Here is a 17411-nt window from a genome sequence, read left to right as displayed (position 1 = left end):
TCGGACATGGCTGAACCACATTTGAGGATAGGTTAAAATAACTGACCCACCTGAGGCTGCAAAGGAGCAAATACCACACTGTCCTGTTTTGTATCACACTCAGTCCCAGCAGGACTACATGCCAGGGCTAGGAAACCTAGGATAAGTCCCAGGCATGTAGTAGCAGCAGTGGTGTGGGCACAGTGCCCCAGTGTAGGCACAGGCAGGGCAGAACACTCAGCACCTGCAGACACATCCTTGGGTAAAGCAGCAGCAAATGGCAACTGGTTCCTCTTGCTAGTGCTGTACTCTGAAGGTCCCTTGTCACAGGGACCTTCCTTCTGCATACTCAAATACCATCTCCAGCAGCGTTTCCATGTAGATAGAACAGAGTTAGGAATCAGGGCCACAACTTTCAGCTCTTTTCTGCAGACAGGAGACCACTTCACTTAAAGCAGTAAATAGGCAGGTGTGTTAAAGAAGCTATCTAGAGCCCTACTTGAAAAACTTTAAACCCACTCTTTCCATGTTACTGTTATTCTTAGAACTAATCAGATGCATGCTTATAATTCTTGATGCAAAGCCTTTCTTTCTACTGGCAATATTACAGTTATGGTGGAAAGTGATGTCTCATGGATTATACTATGTTTTCACTATTACAATGTAAACTGAAATTAGAGTGAGAGCCAAGAGTTCCACTCCCCTCACAGCACTGACATAAAATAAAAATACTCCCAGCTGTTAAAGCAATGAGCTTAAATAATATATGAATAGTTCTGTCATTCTGCACACTCCAAGACACAAATCCCATAATTAGTTAAAAACTAATTCTGTTTCATCCCTTATTTTCAAGGCCTGGCTCTGAGGTAATTAATACTTCATAATTAACTGCATGCAGAGCACATTCCAGGTTCTCCATAGGGATGGTGCCAAGAAAGAAAAAATCTGGGGTCAGAGCAGACCACTTTATTCCAAGAATCACGCATGTCTGGGTACTGAACACACAGCTCTCAGTCCCTGGAATTGGCATTTGAGGTGAGAACTTAAGAGGAGAACCTCTTGGTCTCAGATGAGCCACATTTGTCTCCTTTTGAAAGCCCATCAAACATGTCAAATATGTAGTAGGCATGAAGTGAGTGGGGCTCTTTTTCTTCTCCAGTGACAGTACTGGTCCTCACTAGCTGAGAAGAAATAGTCAGGTTTTTGCACTGGCCATTTCAGAATAGGGTGGCACCTGCAGTGTCTGCTCAGCCCATCACAGCTACTTCATTTTGCTTTACTTTGTATACTTCTTCATTTATCTTCACAGAAAATAAACCATACATCAACAAGAAAAACTCCTCATCCACAGAGACTCTATAATCTCATTTCTCCCTTAATACTGCTCACAATTCTTTCTCATCCCTTTTTCCTTCTCAAACACACAGAGGAGGAATTTAATCTTTAAGGAACCATTTTAATAATGTCAGACAAAAATCAAAGGAAGAACTCATAGATTATAAAAATACTTGATTCCATCATCTTCTGTTGTTTAAATATCACCATGGAATTTGCGTGACTGACACCAAAATCACAAGAATCAAAAAGAAGAGTCTGTCTGTTGTAGAAACTCAGATGTACTGATGGAGTTTGTGCATCTTTGCAAATATCAGGCACTTACAAAGACCATCAGTTTACTGGAACAAAACAGGTGATGAGAATTAATGACTAAAAGAGAAATAAAATTTTTTAACTTAAAGGATTCCACTTCCAAGGTGCTGGCCTATGAAAAGCAGGTACTTCATGCCCACTAGGGAAAAAAAAAGAAATAAAACAAAACAAATAAACAAAACAAAAACCTCCAAACCAAACAAAAAAAATCAAAGTAAAAATTGATCATTTAAAAACCACATTCTGCAGGCAGGTTAGTCAGAGGCTATGGTTCCACCAAAGCAGCCTAAATTTTGCATATGTCATTGTACTAATCAATTTACTTTAAGTCTTTAGAGATAGCAATAGGGAAGCAGTAAAATGGCTTTCTAAGAGGGGACAGATGCAGACCACAAGGTCCCTCTCCATGTTACTGCTGTTTGGACCAGTTGGCATTTGAGTGCTCTCTTCCACAGTTTTTCTCACTGCTCCTCTAAGAAATCAACTGAAATTTCCCCAAAGTCACTTGCATTAAAAAAGTGAGGTCCACTCAATGCTGGTAGCAAACCCAATAAGACTAAAAAGATGTGGATACTCTAACCAGGTGATTAAGGAAGCTGAAAGCTGCTTGTCTATTGGCAGCTCTGACTTACTAGTCCACTTAAGTGAAACCAGCAAGGTAGTGGGGGGCTGTACACCCCTTTTGTAGGCCCCTCTCCAGTTGGAAAACATGGTAAAAAATAAAAGCATAAGAAGGTTACTGTAGTGTGAGCAGTGTACAAAGACTACATTTTTACAAGACTGATGGAAACATTACCTTCCAGTTGAGTTCAATTTCACAGTCCCAAGGCAAATTTCAAAGCTCCAGCTTTTATTTTTAAAAAGAAATTCAATATTTAACTGAGAGATTTAAAAAAAAAAAAGTCTTTGAATAATTTAAGAAGTTGCCTCACCGAAACAACTTCCCTTTTTCGAAGACTCAGTGTTAATCAGTATAGTTTGAGGGAAAGGGAAGCAAAGAAGGGGTGGGAAGATAAAGAAATACTCAAATCATTATAGATGGCGTATCCATAGTTCTCTAACAAAGAGTGGGGGTTTCTCAGTTTCATGCTTTAGGGTTGCATTGATATTAGGTTCATCTACAAATTCTATTTCACATGCCTGGCTGCTGCAAGGAGAATGCTCCAGCTCCAACACTGTTATATTGTTTGGCACTGATGCAACAAGTATATTACTTGGAACATAAAGGGTCAGCTGAGGACCACGGGCTGGCCAGTAGCGACCAAGATTAAAGCCATTGATCCAAATTTGCCCCTGTTAAGAGAGAAAGAAAAAATAACAACATTTTAATAATCTGTCAGAGATGAAATGACAAAAAAGATTTAAGCATAACACTCAATACAGTAACAACTCCCTTCATTTTTCAGTTTGATTGAACACACAGATAGAAAATCTGTACAAGAAAATGCTCATGACAGTCAAAAGAACCTAAATTCCCTGAGCAGTTAAACCCATCACTAATATTTAAAAAGAAAGTGGTAAAATACTGCAATAATTCCAAATATGACAATAATTAAAGAAACAACTGCAGGCTCCTTGCACTGATTTTTTGCCCCAAGTTTAAGACCAAAACAAATCTGAAAACTGTATTTGCTTGAAGCTAATTGCTAAAAGGAGAATGAGCACACAGAAGAAAAAAGCAGATCCTAATGCTGTTATGGTTTTCTGTAGAAGTGTAAGACTACACTACCTTGGTAGCCCCTGTTCTGAGATTTCAAGGGCAAGATACAGATTGTCTAGACACATGAAATTCAGATTTCTCTTTTACTTGTAATAGCTTAGTCGACAAAAGTATTTGTGAAACCACACTGAAAGAAAGTACTGCTGTACTTACATAAAACCATTAAAAGCCTTTTGGACCTGCTAGTATTATTTTAAGTTCAATGAAATTGTGGCATACAAACTCTTAAAATTGCTTTTTATAGTTAAGGTAGTCAGAACCCCTAGTTCAAAATACTGTCCTAACATAAATACCTTAAGTTCAAAAGATTTAAAAAAAAATGGGCAAGGAGAAAAAGGAAAAAAGTCAAAACACTAATTTATTTACCACAAAATAGACACACTGAAGTGACATAAATGAGATTTTTCCAGAAGTCTATAAATTGGCAAGCTGCAGAATGTTTAGTAAACTGTAAACTGACTCCTCCTGAGTCACGCTGAGTCTTGGTTCTTAAGCAATACAGAAGGGAGGATATACAACTGATTTGGATGAATAAATTGCTTTTATTCCTCCAAAATGCCCTTTCACTGTATATCAAACAAGAGTTCAGTGTCAAGAAAAGGGATGGGAACAGATAACTGCATCTGTGTTTTTCTTTCTTGCTTTGGTCTTTGGTGATCAGAATACAGAAGACAACCAGACTCATGGCATGGACGTACACTCATAAACATAATAAAATTGACTGAATCAGTGGAAAGAAAGAATTTTACTGCATTCAGTGATTCCTAAAGTTGTCTAGGATAGCTGAAATTAGAATATTTTAACATGATTTACAGAAGCACAATTGTAATATAATAAGTATTGCCATTCAAGCTGCTTTAGTGGTATTTTTCTAGTGTTTCCTTTTTCACGTATTTATGAAAAAAATTTTATGAAACTTACAAGAGAAACTTTTTAAGGAGTTAGTAATGTACAGACACAGTTATTTCGCCTCTGTATCCACTTCCGTGGTACAAGATCCTATCTTGCACTGCTCTGCCAAGGTGTTAATAAACCTTGACCTCAAACTTTTTTTCTTAAATCAGGTTTATCTTTATCCAAGCTCACTACTTCCTGTAGTAGGTTTAGAAGAAAATATGGTATGAATACAAACTCCCTTCAAACAAGATGGATGAGTGAATGTACCCACTAGACAGTAGCCCTCCTCTCACAGAGAATGACAATAATCTGTGGAAAGTAGGTGTTTACTGTAGGAATCAACTGCATTAGAGTTCTGATGCAGGAGATATGATCAGACAGGTCTCTGTTTCTGATCTGAATCAGTCAGTGGTTGTAAGTCCTTTTTCCAGTAAAGCTAAGAACTCAAGTTTCTCAACTCCAAACTGTCTCTGTTAACACTGCAGCTTCTAAAGACTGCACGCTCAAGAATTTGTTTGCCCTAAACCAACAAATTATGACACTACATACACTACTAATAAATATGCCCTAGACAAAATAAAAGGGGGGGAACTCCATCTTCACTAGCAAGACTTCCTTTAGCAGGGACAGCAACTACAGAAAACAAGAACAGTCCTGACTCCAAATCCTCTTTTCTATTGAAGAAAAAAAAGGTCCAATCAATCTAAGAATTCACTCAGTGGCATGTATGCTTAAGGGCATTGTGATTCTTCATGTGAGGGTGAAATAGGCTTTATTACTAGCAAAGGCCTTAAAAAGCACTGAAGGGAAGCAAGCTACAACACTGGTCATGACTGTTAATGCTGCACCCCTGGCTGTCCATCATGCTATATTCCTTGGCAGAACCATCATTAGGACTTTTAAGTTTTCTTGCTAAGTGCTGCTTCTGTGGTTTTTCAACTACTCAAATAGGCGAGTTTTAACCCTTGTTAAGAATCCCACTCCACACTTAGGCAATTTACACAGTGCCACTCAAGGAACAAAGGGCCACACACAGCAACACCCAAGTGGAATTTATACCCTTTAAGGCCCTCTGCCTTAAAGGCATTTGCTGATTTGTGAAGTTATCTGAAAGTCTCAGTTTCTAGGCATCTTATTTAAAACTCTTGTCCAATCCATACAAAGCTTGAAGGATCAATTGAACAGCCATACTTAAGTTCACCTGGAATCTCTTACCAGGACTCTTACGAGGACAGGGTATACAAACTATGTAAAACAGAGGTTTCCATAGATCAGAGGAAAAGATTTCCATCTATACGTAAGAATTCTTGGACTACCTTGCCATTTTAAATATGAGTTTGCCAACTGGCAGGTATGGCCACCTTGCTTCCTGAAGAAGATTTATGACTGATGGGATCACAGAATTTATTAAAAATGTCTCAGATTACAGTTGCCATGAAAAAAAGCTATTTATGAACTTTATTCAATGATTGTGTGAGATGCACATATATGGGAACAGGGACTGTGTCAGACTTCCTCATCCAAGCTCAGTGTCTGCAACACCAAGTGCATGCAATGAATCACAGCCTCCTACATATTGTGAAATGCTTTAACTACAATACTAGCAGTGGAGACAGATCAACAGCAACTCTTTTTCCCACTTTATTTTAACAGCAGCAAATTAATTGTTTCAGAAAAGAACGATTTTGCTACCTAACACTGTCACAGGCACTTCCCTAAAGCCTGGACTTAAATGCTCAGGCTTCCAAGAGGAGTGGCACTTCAGTGCACCCACTCTGTTCCCTGTGCCTCCCACCAGAGAGCAGGCACAGGTAACCTTCTCCATGCACTATATCTGTATCTGAGGGCACACCACCAGCCATTGAGTCCAGCACTCTTTATGCTTTGCAACAGGATCCATAGCTCTCTACTCAGCAACTCAAATATTTTCCAAAAAACCCCCTCACAACTAAATGCAACATTTCTAAACAGCCTGACAGTTACTCTTCCTCACTCTTGAAAAACTAGGGTGGGTTGGTTGGGTTGCTTTGGTTTGGGGCTTTTTTGTGATGCTCCACTTTCAGATCAATATCATATATCTTTTGAATATGTTTCCCTTCTCTTAATGTTTTATCTCTAGATTTACTTAAAGCAAAGCATCAATTTCTTACCCACCACTATGACCAACTTCTACCCATGTAAGAGAGGTGGACTTTGACTGTCCATAGAAGTTTCAGTACTTTTCTAAGTGGACTTAAGAGGTTTTTACAGCAAAAACTTGTACCTTTGTCCAGCCAGGAAAATTGACATAGGTGTCTTGCGGCAAGTCTGGGATCCCTCCAGGAATTGAAAGAGTACCAGTGTAAAATGTAGGTACTTCGTAACTCAGTGATTTCACAGCAGATCTCTTCGGGTGATCAAGGAGATAAATAATGCCAGAGTTCACTGCTCCATCTATGTCCAGAGGATAGATTTCCCATCCAGCAAGTACATCTTGAGCAAGAGTTACATTTGAAACTAGACCCTAGGAGGAAGGAAAAAAAACCAACACAAAAATATAATTACCTCATGCTATTGAAGTTATTTTGGTGCAACTATAAATCAGTCATGAATAAAAACTGAATCAAAATAACAGCTGGCTGCCAATCTGTGTATGAAAAAACAAGCATCTGGTGTTCACCAAGTTGTAAGCTTTGCTTAAGAATGAAGGGCTTCATTTATTCTCTGTGAAAGATCTGTTCCTCTTCAAAGTTTTAGGTTTTTGTTGATACACAAGGGGGTTTTTTTTCAAATTCTTTTCCTGTAACTGGGAAAACTTCTGTTTTGCTTTAACATGAACATGATTCCAAAACCTGATGCTTAATAAAAGGAGAAGCAACATTAAATATCATTAAGCCTGAGATACCATCACTTGGTAACACTGAGTCACTAACCCAAGACATTAACTTGTGCAATATCAGAGAAAGTGGTATTTACTTCCTACAAATCTTCTCCAGATAAGATACAGTATCATGAAATCAATGCATATGCCCAATTTAGTGAAATACTTTCAGCTTACAGTCAGCTTCAAGCCCATGGAATCCCGTCTCATTTCTATGGGACCGTGTTCACAGTGGCTCACAGCACACCGGGGTACTTGCACACCAAATGCCAAAGCAAGGCAAGGTCATAATTTAAGAAGAATGAAGAGAACATCAAGTTACCCCTGCACACACCCTAATTTTGTTACGGTAAGAGTTCCTAAAGTGGTGTTTCAGTGCAGTGCAAGGGCTTGAATAGACCCTGCATAGAAGCTGCTTTTCAGTGCAACACAAGTTATGCTGCAAACACCACACATCAAACAGGAACAAGCAAAACCACAGCTTCTATGGCTTTGGAGAGCTGATACTATGTTGTGTGTATGCTGCGATACCTCATAAGCATTGCACTGTCTGCACAAGGCTGACCATCTGTACAAGCACTAAGTGGTTTTCTCTTCCTGTACCTAATGTCCACTTTACAGAACAGGAGCTTATTTCTCTTATGTCAAAATAAAATATCTGCAAGTGTCAAAAGTTAAGAGACAAAACTTTTCTATACAACCTAGACTCTACTCTGTCTAGCAACCAAATGAAGTAACGCAATGTAACTTTAGGCTGAACCTTCTAACCTGCCTCCCTAAGCTCATCTGTAGGCACTCTGAAGTGTGATTTTTCAAATTATATGAAGTGACTACGAAACATTCTTACTTAGGTCTGCGTAAGAGTACACATTCAACAATCCATAACTGAAGAAGATTTGTTGGAAGTAAATACCACTTTCTCTGCTACAGTGCAAGATAATGTCTTGGGTTAGTGACTCAGTGTCACCAAGATGCGGATATAAATTTTCCAAGTAAAACTGAGATATAGGTGGCAGGGTGCATGTGAGAAGACACATAAAAAAACAGAAACCACACTCTTCCTTTGTATCCTTTAACAACGTGACTTAGATCAATAGGATGTTTTAAAAATTCCTTCCCAAAAGCTAGATGCCTAGCTCCATTTCAAGCTCAAAAAAGTGGTAAAACTCCAGTCAAGCAAAACCCTGAAAACCTATCCTCTTTGCTTAAAAATTCAAGGCTTCACAAGGCAGGAACCTCTTCCCCTAACTTGATTTTTAAAAGCACATGAATTTTTAAAACCCAAGGTATCATTACACCCAGTTTTCAAAATCAACACAACGGAGAGTATGAGGGACGGATTCTATGGGAAGAAGCAATGCACACAGTGCAAAGCTAACCAAGGAAGGTTGCCTTTTCTACACAGAAAGATCCTGCTTTTAGAGGATTACTGTCACCATGGACATGTCTCTTAAACCTGATTTCACTCTTAAATTATTAAAAGGTATACATGTGAATTTCAGCTCAACCACAGCAACTGAGCACCTCCCTAATCCAACCTCTAAACCTTTATTCTGTTACCTTAATTTGGCACTAAGCATATAGGTTTCCTATCATCTGGCCTGTTAACAAACAAACAAACAAATAAATAAATAAAAGCAGCTGTTTCTGCTGCCTCAACATAAAGGCAAAACTCTGGGGTACTAGCTTCCTTCCCCTGCCACTCAGATAAAGGCAAAGTACCTGGAAGAGACAGTATGATAGTTGGCACTACTGCTACCTACTATGCCCCAATAATACAAAAAAACAAAAAAAAGGTATGCTGTGAACTGTACACAGCCCAAACATAATACAAGACTGACCTTTACAGCAATCCTGTCTTTTATTGACTATCACGCAGCACTGGGGATCTCATTAAATCTAAAATCAGAAAAGTTGACTTTTTGCCCCTGCCCTTCCTAGTGCTACACTAGTGGCACCTCCATGGTATAGGGTTTACATGGCAAGGGTTTTTTAGCAAGGGGAGCTGCAGTGGGGGCTCTTCTGAGAAGATGCCAGAAGCTGCCCCATGTTAGACAAAGACAGCTCCAGCTGACTCCAAAACAGACCCACTGCTGAGTCCAACAGTGATTCTGGGAGCACCTCTATGATGACATATTTAAGAATAAGTTGAGTTCCCCAAGCTGAATCTGTTTTGTCCACGACAGTAATTTCTGAGTGATCCCCTTGTCCTCATGTTGAGCCACAAACCCCTCATTGTATCTTCTCTCCTTCCCCTGTTGGTGGAGGAGGAGTAACAGGATGGGCACGTGACTTTGTAGGTACATGGCTGCCAGCCAGTGTCAACCCACCACAGCCACTCACCCATGGAGGTGACAGTCCCAAAGTGCAGAACACACCCAGAAGCACAGGGAAGTTCTGATAATTCTAACACTTGGTCAGTCCAGGTGAACTGGCATTTTTGCATGCTGAAGTACTTGTGGACAGCCTTCCTAGCCACACTGAAAATACTGCAAGGGTACACTGCTGACAAATTAAATGGGACAAGGAGGATACAAAGGTGTATTCATGTACACAAAAATACATCCCCCAGCCCCCCAAAAGCAATCCCAGGATTCACAAGGCTCAAAGTGCAATCAAGTTCTGGACCAACACCCAACCCATTTTTGAAGTTTATAGAAACAATTTTAAAATTGTTATCTACAAACTCAACTAAACCAGAAAATCCTGTGGGTGACACTGTGACTGACAGTCTAAGTGAACAAACAAACAAAGTTTAAAAGATGTCTAGCAGCTTTTAATTTCACATTGATTTTGGTGACTGGAAAAACTCAGATGGAAACTAGTGAGTAGTTATATTTAAGGTAAAGTCACATCTTGACCTTTTTGCTCTTTCTAATTTACTACTTTCTTTTTAACCTGCAGAAAAGAGGAAAAGCCATTACAATCCAATAACTCATTAGATTTTACTTACCTTAAAGTCATTATTGTATCTACCAAAGTTGACTCGGCCCATATTCTCTACCAAGATGTCCAGTTTTGCTCCAGCCTGCCCAGTTATATTTATCTTCAGTGATTTGTCCCTTTCAAGGACACCCTGAGGTACCTATATGAATTGCAACAAGAGGAAGAAAACAATAACCACTGAAAACAAAAAATACCCTGTTGTTTTTTCAACTTGCACAAAGAAATTAAAAGTGACAAGGGAAAAAAAAAGAGTAAAAAAAAGCCCTTTCCTTTCCCCCTCTTGCATGTGAGCACACGCACACACAAAGAGCTTCTACAACAACATTCACATTTCAGTACACCAACTGGATGTGCTAGTGGGTTTTGATGCACCTGATTCACAAAAACCAAGTTCCCAAATTTGGTCCAGTGACTGAAAAGATTTCAGCAATATCAGTGATTTAAAGGGGCTTATCTTCCAATTAAGTGCGCATCAATATTTAGTTTTATAAATTCCTATTCCCACAACACATGGAAAGAAGAGTTTGACCTGGACACAAAGGTGATGAGAGTTAATACAAGTCAAATATTCACTAAAAACTTGACTGTAAAATCTATAAATTTATATTAATTGCCATTAAGCAGGGCCAAAACCCTGCTTATGGCAAGAAAGACTAAGTTCACTTCCTGTAAAATAAACTTTTTTTTTTTTTTTTTTTTTTTTGAAACTGTGGTTTGGAGCCAGTTTCATAAGGTAAGACGCAGGCTCAGGCTTCTTCCTCCTTCCATGCTCAAAGAAAGAAAAAAGGGAATAATAACAAAAAATCTTTGCAAATACTGCAGAAAGCCACCAAGCATATATATCAGTAATATAGTCCATAAAACTGCAAGTAAATCTATTCTCTAGGTCTTTTATTCACCTAAGTAATGAATCTGTATCAACATTCAAATATGTCAAAAATGGCAAGACAATATGTAGTCATGCTTTCTGAAACACAAAATTGAACATCTGGTATGAATTAGCTAGATACTTTCTTATTTTCCTCACATGATTAAGTAAGATCAGGATTGCTTTGGTAATCTGAAGAAAGGAGTTTAAAAAAACCCCAGACTGCATCCATGACTTTCATGAAGGCCAGTGATGGCAGAAATTAATACCAGCAAACAGCATTTTTACCCCGTCCACAGAGACATAGGCACGATCATGGACTCCATTTAAAGGTGAAGACAGCGGTGTTGGCTCCATGCAGTTCTTTGGAAGTGTAGTTCTGTACAGTACAAACCCAAAATACTAGGAAAAGAAAAGGAAAGGAAAGAGAAAAATCCCAACAAGTTAATGAACCAAGTCATTCTGTCATTTCAATTCAGGTCATGAATTAAAAACATCCCACATTTCTGCCTACATGCTTGGACTGAAATGTTAACTTTCATTCACTTCAGATAGCGACAATCACAGACACCATTTCAGATCAGAGTTTACTTTGACCTTTAAGTAATGGGTGACCTTTAGGTAAACTGGTGAAAATCCCTTTATAACTGAGTTTATATAAAAAACTTGCAAGTTCACTTCTCACCTAGTGCCCATAAATTGCTATACTCATCGAGTCAACATCATCTAATTATCTTTAAATACTACATGGTTTATATCAGGAACATTTTGAAATATTTTCCACTAAGTTGCCCAGCAGGAATGGAAAAAAAAAGTCATAGCCATTACTGAGACCTTAACAGGATGGAGAGTTGGGTGGAGAGGTAACTAATGAACTTCAAAAAAGGCAAGTGCGGGGTCCAGGCACCAGCACAGGCTGGGGGCTGATCTGATGGAAAGCAGCTCTGTGGAGAAGGACCTGGGCGTCCTGGTGGACAACAAGACGTCCCTGAGCCAGCAGGGCCCTTGTAGCCAAGAATGCCAATGGTATCCTGGGGGAATCAGGAAGAGCACTGCCAGCAAGTCAAGGGAGGTGATCCTGCTGCTCTACTCAGCCCTGGTGAGGCCACATCTGGAGTGCTGTGTCCAGTTCTGGGCTCCTCAGGAAAAGAGGACATAGAACTACTGGAGCAGATCCAGCAGAGTGCTATGAAGATGATTTTTTTAAAAAGTGTCTTAAAAACCTGAAAATTAATACTTCAGAGAGGAGAGAAATCAAGGTGAAAGCATAGACAGCACAGATACCTACATCCACGGGAAGAAGAAAACCCCAGGTGCAAACAGGAGCACTGTAGAATATGGAAAGGCCTCCAATGCAAAAATTCTGGATACCTTTATAATACTATTACTTCTGTGCTAGGTAAAGTGCAAGACATGACATAAGAAGAGTAATACCACAGAGGGTTGTTCAAATAAACTTTACAAAATTACTGCAAAGTGCCTACTGAAGGAATCCTCACCTGCTTTAGCTCAACAAAGGTCAATGGGTAAGTGCTTCTCACTGGTCCAGAAGGTGACAGTCCATCAAGAACCTCCAACACAGTGCCTGCCTGCAGCACAGAAGAGGCAGATACATAAAGGTCAGTAAGTTTCAGTCTATAACAGCTTGCACATCCAGCCACCACGCCAGCTAGCTGCATGTGTCCAGAAAGTTAACAAGTCTTTACACCATCTTTGCAGACACATTTAAAATACAATACAGCAGAGACAACCGACAAACTCTGAAAGAAATATGCTACATGTAGAGCAGTGTTTTAAAAAAAACAGATGTTCTAATTTTGCTATGCATTCATAAATATAAAAGTGAATCTTCATTATTTAGCTAGAACTCACCCAGGAGCTTCTCACAACAGTTCTATAAACGAACACAACTGCTCTGGACAGTACAAAGCAATATATTATCTAAATTTTGCTCAATTATACTTAGAATCAAGCTAGGGAAAATGCCTCTGATTCCCACTGGAATCATTCTGAGCTAAGTAGGGATACAGTTTAATTCCATCAAGAGCCATCCAAGATGAATTTACCCTATCCTGTCTTAAATTATTTTAGAAACTCTAAGGCTGCAATTTAGTTGTCACATGTAAGTAGCTGGACTGATTTTAATGAGACTGGGAGCAAGGTTTAGGCTAGCCACACACATGAATACCTTGCTGAATAAGGACTTAGATGTGTACAATTAAATTGCCTTTTTTTGCCATCTGCAATTTCTTTTTGTGATTATGGAATTTTCTACCCATCTACAATTCTCTCTCAAAGACCACCATCAGTTTTAGGTTGGTCAAAATGCACATAATATGCCTAGTGTCTTAGAAGCTCAAAAAATCAATAGCATGCAGTTTTTCATGAAAGATGTCAGTCTGTTTCACCAGAATTATTATCACTGTTCAGTGGTAACTACACATTAGACATTCGAATACCTCTCACATATTAGATTTACATTCAAATGCTTACTAAAAAAAAGGTGTTTAAAATAATGTAAAACTCTATAATGTAAGAGCACTCACAGCAATACAAACTTCTGAAGGTACTTCAATAACAGAAGTATCGAATTTTTTCAGAATTTACATGAAAGTTGTACTGAAATATTAAAATGCATATACAGTATTTCACAGTGATGCAACAGAAGCCAGCATGAATTTTCTATGTACCCATAATTAAGTCTGCAGCTTTGGCTAGGATACAGTTAATTCTCTTCATGGTACTTACTTAGTATGGGGCTGTATTTTGGATTCTTGCTAAGACTGTTGATAACACAGGGATATTTTGGGCATTGCTGAGCATGGCTTACACAGAGTCAAGAACTTTTCTGCTTCTCTCACCAGAGAGTAGGCTGGGGATGCACAAGAAGATGGGAGGGAACACAAGTCAGCCAGGACAGCTGACCCCCATTGACCAAAGGGATATCCTGTACCATATGGTGGGTGCCATGCTCAGCAATAAAAACTGGGGGGAAAAGGAGGAAGGGGAGATGCCTGGAGTGACAAGTGTTTATCTTGCCAAGTAACCAAAACACATGAATTGTTCAAAAGGTCTGTGATGTGGCACTCTGGAACATGGTTTATTGAAGAAGACAGTAGTGGCTGGGTTAATGCTTGGACTCAACCTTAGAGGTCTTTTCCAACATTAATGATTCTGTGATGGAGCCCTGCTTCCCTGGGGAAGGCCAAATGCCTCCCTCCGCGAAGGTAGTAGCAAATGAGCTCCTTATTTTGCTGTACTTATGCATGCAGTTTTTGCATTACCTACTAAGCTGTCTTTATTGCAGCCCACAAGCTTTCACACCTCTACCTTTCTGATCCTCTCCACCCAACTGGGGGAGAGAATGAGTGGCTGCCTGGTGCTTAGCTGCCTACCAGGATTAAACCACAACAACCATGTAGACACAGACCTAAACAGACTTGAAATGAGCTTATCTTAACTCTAGCCAGGAACAACCAAGTAAAAGGAAGCCATAAGTATATAAAAGATAACACCAACACTATCTGGAGGTTGGGTCACCCTCACTAGCCCACAGCTAAGCACGTTCGCTTGGGCAAAAAGACCGCTGGTCAAATATGATTTGCAAAATTTTGATGAAAGTAGTTTGCCCTTATGTTTTCAGTTTAAACCTTGTACCTGAAATAGCAATCATCTTTCCTAGAGTAAAATTTCCCAAACATTCCAGACTGCATACATGGTCCATTCCTTATCTTGTGCTCCTCCAAGAGAGCCAGTAATGTTACAGCAATATGCAGGATTTGCCAGGCCACAGGAGAGACTGAACTACCAGGTCTTCAGCAAGAGCTGTGAAGCAAGAGATGCACAGACACTGACAGAGGTAATCAATAGAATTCAACAATCCTATGGGGATTAATAGTCTTAGCCTCAGCTGGACAGTGAAACCAGAAATGAATACAAGCACCATTAAGACATAGTCACTTGAATGAGCTACTAAGCAGCAATGAATGCTGCTTTGTGCCTTGCTGACCTGAGTATTAGCAGCTTGTACATTGGTCTGTTTGACTTTTTTTTTTAAGTCCCTGCTACCAAAGGGGCTTCTATTCTGAATATGGGTCAACCATATATGATTCACTTAAGAGATTGGTAGAAGCTTGTTTCTTTGAAACTTCAGTAGGTTTTTTTTGTTCAGCTTTTCAGTCTTCCGTGGTACATACAAGAAAGCCTTCAATACAAGATCTGGTCTTGCTGCAAATTCCTGTTGACTGCTACTTAGTGGACAATCAGCATCACAAGAGAAATTTAACAGTAAACTTAAAAATTACAAATATTGTCAGGAATTTTTAAAAGCAGCCTGTAAAACAACAAATGACTACTAATAGAAATAGCAATGCTTTTTTAAACCTCCAAAGCAAAGTCCTCAAAACCCAAGTGTAAGGTCAACCATCAAAGAAAAAGGAAACAAAATACCTCCAACAGGAATATCAACTACTGGCAGCATCCTGTTTGCTTAATCCCTTTCTAGCCCCAATATACACCAGCACTGCCTGCTACTTGCTATTGCTTGAGCTTTCCACATCCTAAGAACTGAGTACACCTCCAGAATCTATGAGTCTGCAGGCTGCTGTGCTAGGGCAAGTACTTCCTTGTGACCAAGCATTTCTCAAGGCTCTCCAAGCAGTGACCAGAAACTACCACCTGCTCACAAGCCTGCACAGCCATGTGGATACATTGCAGGCACTAGGAGTCATTTATTTTCCTCCGGAAAGAATGCTTCCCAAGTTCTGGGTCTTAAATCTTTAAAACCTATCATCTTGTTCACACTTCTGGAGCCCATCTACTGCAGTTCTGCCTTTGCTTGCCCTCATTCCCCATCTTCAACACTTCTCTTTTGCATCTATGGACCAGGATTTTTTTTCCTTATCACCTGATATCCTGCCTTCTCTCTTATATAACAATGTCAGTGTTTCCAGCATCTTTTAATAAACTGCATTTTTCCCATCCAGGAGGATTTTTAAAAAGAAATCAATAACTCAAAATGAACAACTGCCTGATCAGGGGAGTTGGTACTTAAAGACTGAACTGCCAAAGAATATATTGTGAAAAAAAAAGACAGAGAACAGCCTGCTCTGGTTACATGTACCTCTGTAAAGTACAACATATGATGCCTGAAAATACTCCAGGATCTCCTTTCTCTCTTCCTTTCTGCAAAAGTGTCAAGGGAGTTGGTTCACTGGAGTAGATCCAATGCTCTCCAAGGCAGACTGACTGATGGACCTCAGCTGCAGAGTGAAGATCCACACAGTACCTGTGTTAGCACTGACTGTCATGCAAATGATGTAGCTAGGAAGTTTACTGTTACCAAAGCTAAATGCTATTATTTAGAATATTCCCTCTCTGATATTCACCAAAATATGTTCAGGCTTCTCCACACAAGAAGATGCTTGGACCTGGTCCCAGCTGGGGCTAGAATGGAGTTGGGAAGGCAGCTTTGGGCTGACACAATACAAAAACTCTGTGATTGGAGACTTGTCTTGTGTTGCAGAGAAACCCAGAAGAATAAACTGTTGGTGAAGTTAAGCAGTGGGTCCCAGAGCAAAAGGTCACCTTCTTCACAGCAAACAGTTCCAGAGGCTCTCAGTGCAGATGGCAGTATATATACAGGCATAACAGGAACTTTACATCTGGCAGTTTAGACATGCCATCTGGATTCCTAAAACTGCTGCCTGGAGAGGGAAAAAATCAGAAAGTGTAGAAGGTGCAGATCAGGTCAAAGATGCGATATTTGAGCAAGTTTGGTCATCTGACTCCTTTGTGAGAGTCCAGCAGCATTCATTTCTTGAAGGCATGAAAGAGAAAGTTCCTCATTCTAGTAAAACCGGACAGCCTTATCTGAGAGCCATGAACCATGACAAGATGGGAGAGTCAAAAATCTGATAACTGGGCTGCCAAGTGCTTGCAACCTAAGACAGCAGCCAGAGTGGTGGGTGTAGCAATAAGAGCCTATAATTAGTCACCACTGCCAGTTCAGTGAAACCTCACACGGCAAGAACTCAAAGGTTGTTGAAAGTGATATGATCTGTTTCAACTTCACAGGTGAACCACTTTCATGCAAAAAATACTCCTGCCCACCACTTGAGCAGAATGACTTGAAAATGCCTGCAAAGCCTTATCACTACTGAATTTTGCAATGCTTCAGCTGCAGAAGGTTACATATCAGATACATCACTAATTGGAAAATAACTGTCAAACTGAAATTACAAAGTATAAAGTCAAAGCATTAGGAGCTACAGTATCCAGCACATCAACCGCAGTAATACTCCATCTCAAAACTTGTCTGAGCCCAGCAGAGAGAGTATTGCCAAATTCATACCTGCTGTCTCTTCTGTTGCCCACTAAATCATCCACTTCACTCACTGCAGAAACCTAGTTCTCAGCCATATCTCACAGAAAATTGTCCTTGGTCCTAAAATGATGGTGCTATGGTCAAACCCCAGATACTTGTGAGCTGA

The 17411-nt window shown here is 39.7% G+C and overlaps 1 protein-coding gene across 1 annotated transcript in view; it reads right to left on the bottom strand.

The window, feature by feature from the left end:
• Positions 1–1414: 1414 nt before the first annotated feature.
• Positions 1415–17411, bottom strand: part of GLB1 (galactosidase beta 1) — a 41230-nt gene continuing 25233 nt past the window's right edge. Inside the window, exons 12-16 of the mRNA XM_069007483.1 lie at positions 12420–12509; positions 11209–11322; positions 10060–10191; positions 6510–6749; positions 1415–2922 (exon numbers count right to left, since the gene is read on the bottom strand). Coding sequence (XP_068863584.1) covers positions 2662–2922; positions 6510–6749; positions 10060–10191; positions 11209–11322; positions 12420–12509 — 837 coding nt within the window. The 3' untranslated portion in view covers positions 1415–2661. The remainder of the gene's footprint in view (positions 2923–6509; positions 6750–10059; positions 10192–11208; positions 11323–12419; positions 12510–17411) is intronic.

The sequence above is a fragment of the Aphelocoma coerulescens genome, chromosome 2 (genome assembly GCF_041296385.1).
Source record: "Aphelocoma coerulescens isolate FSJ_1873_10779 chromosome 2, UR_Acoe_1.0, whole genome shotgun sequence".
NCBI classification, from domain to species: domain Eukaryota; kingdom Metazoa; phylum Chordata; class Aves; order Passeriformes; family Corvidae; genus Aphelocoma; species Aphelocoma coerulescens.
This window is presented reverse-complemented; position numbering and strand designations above follow the sequence as displayed.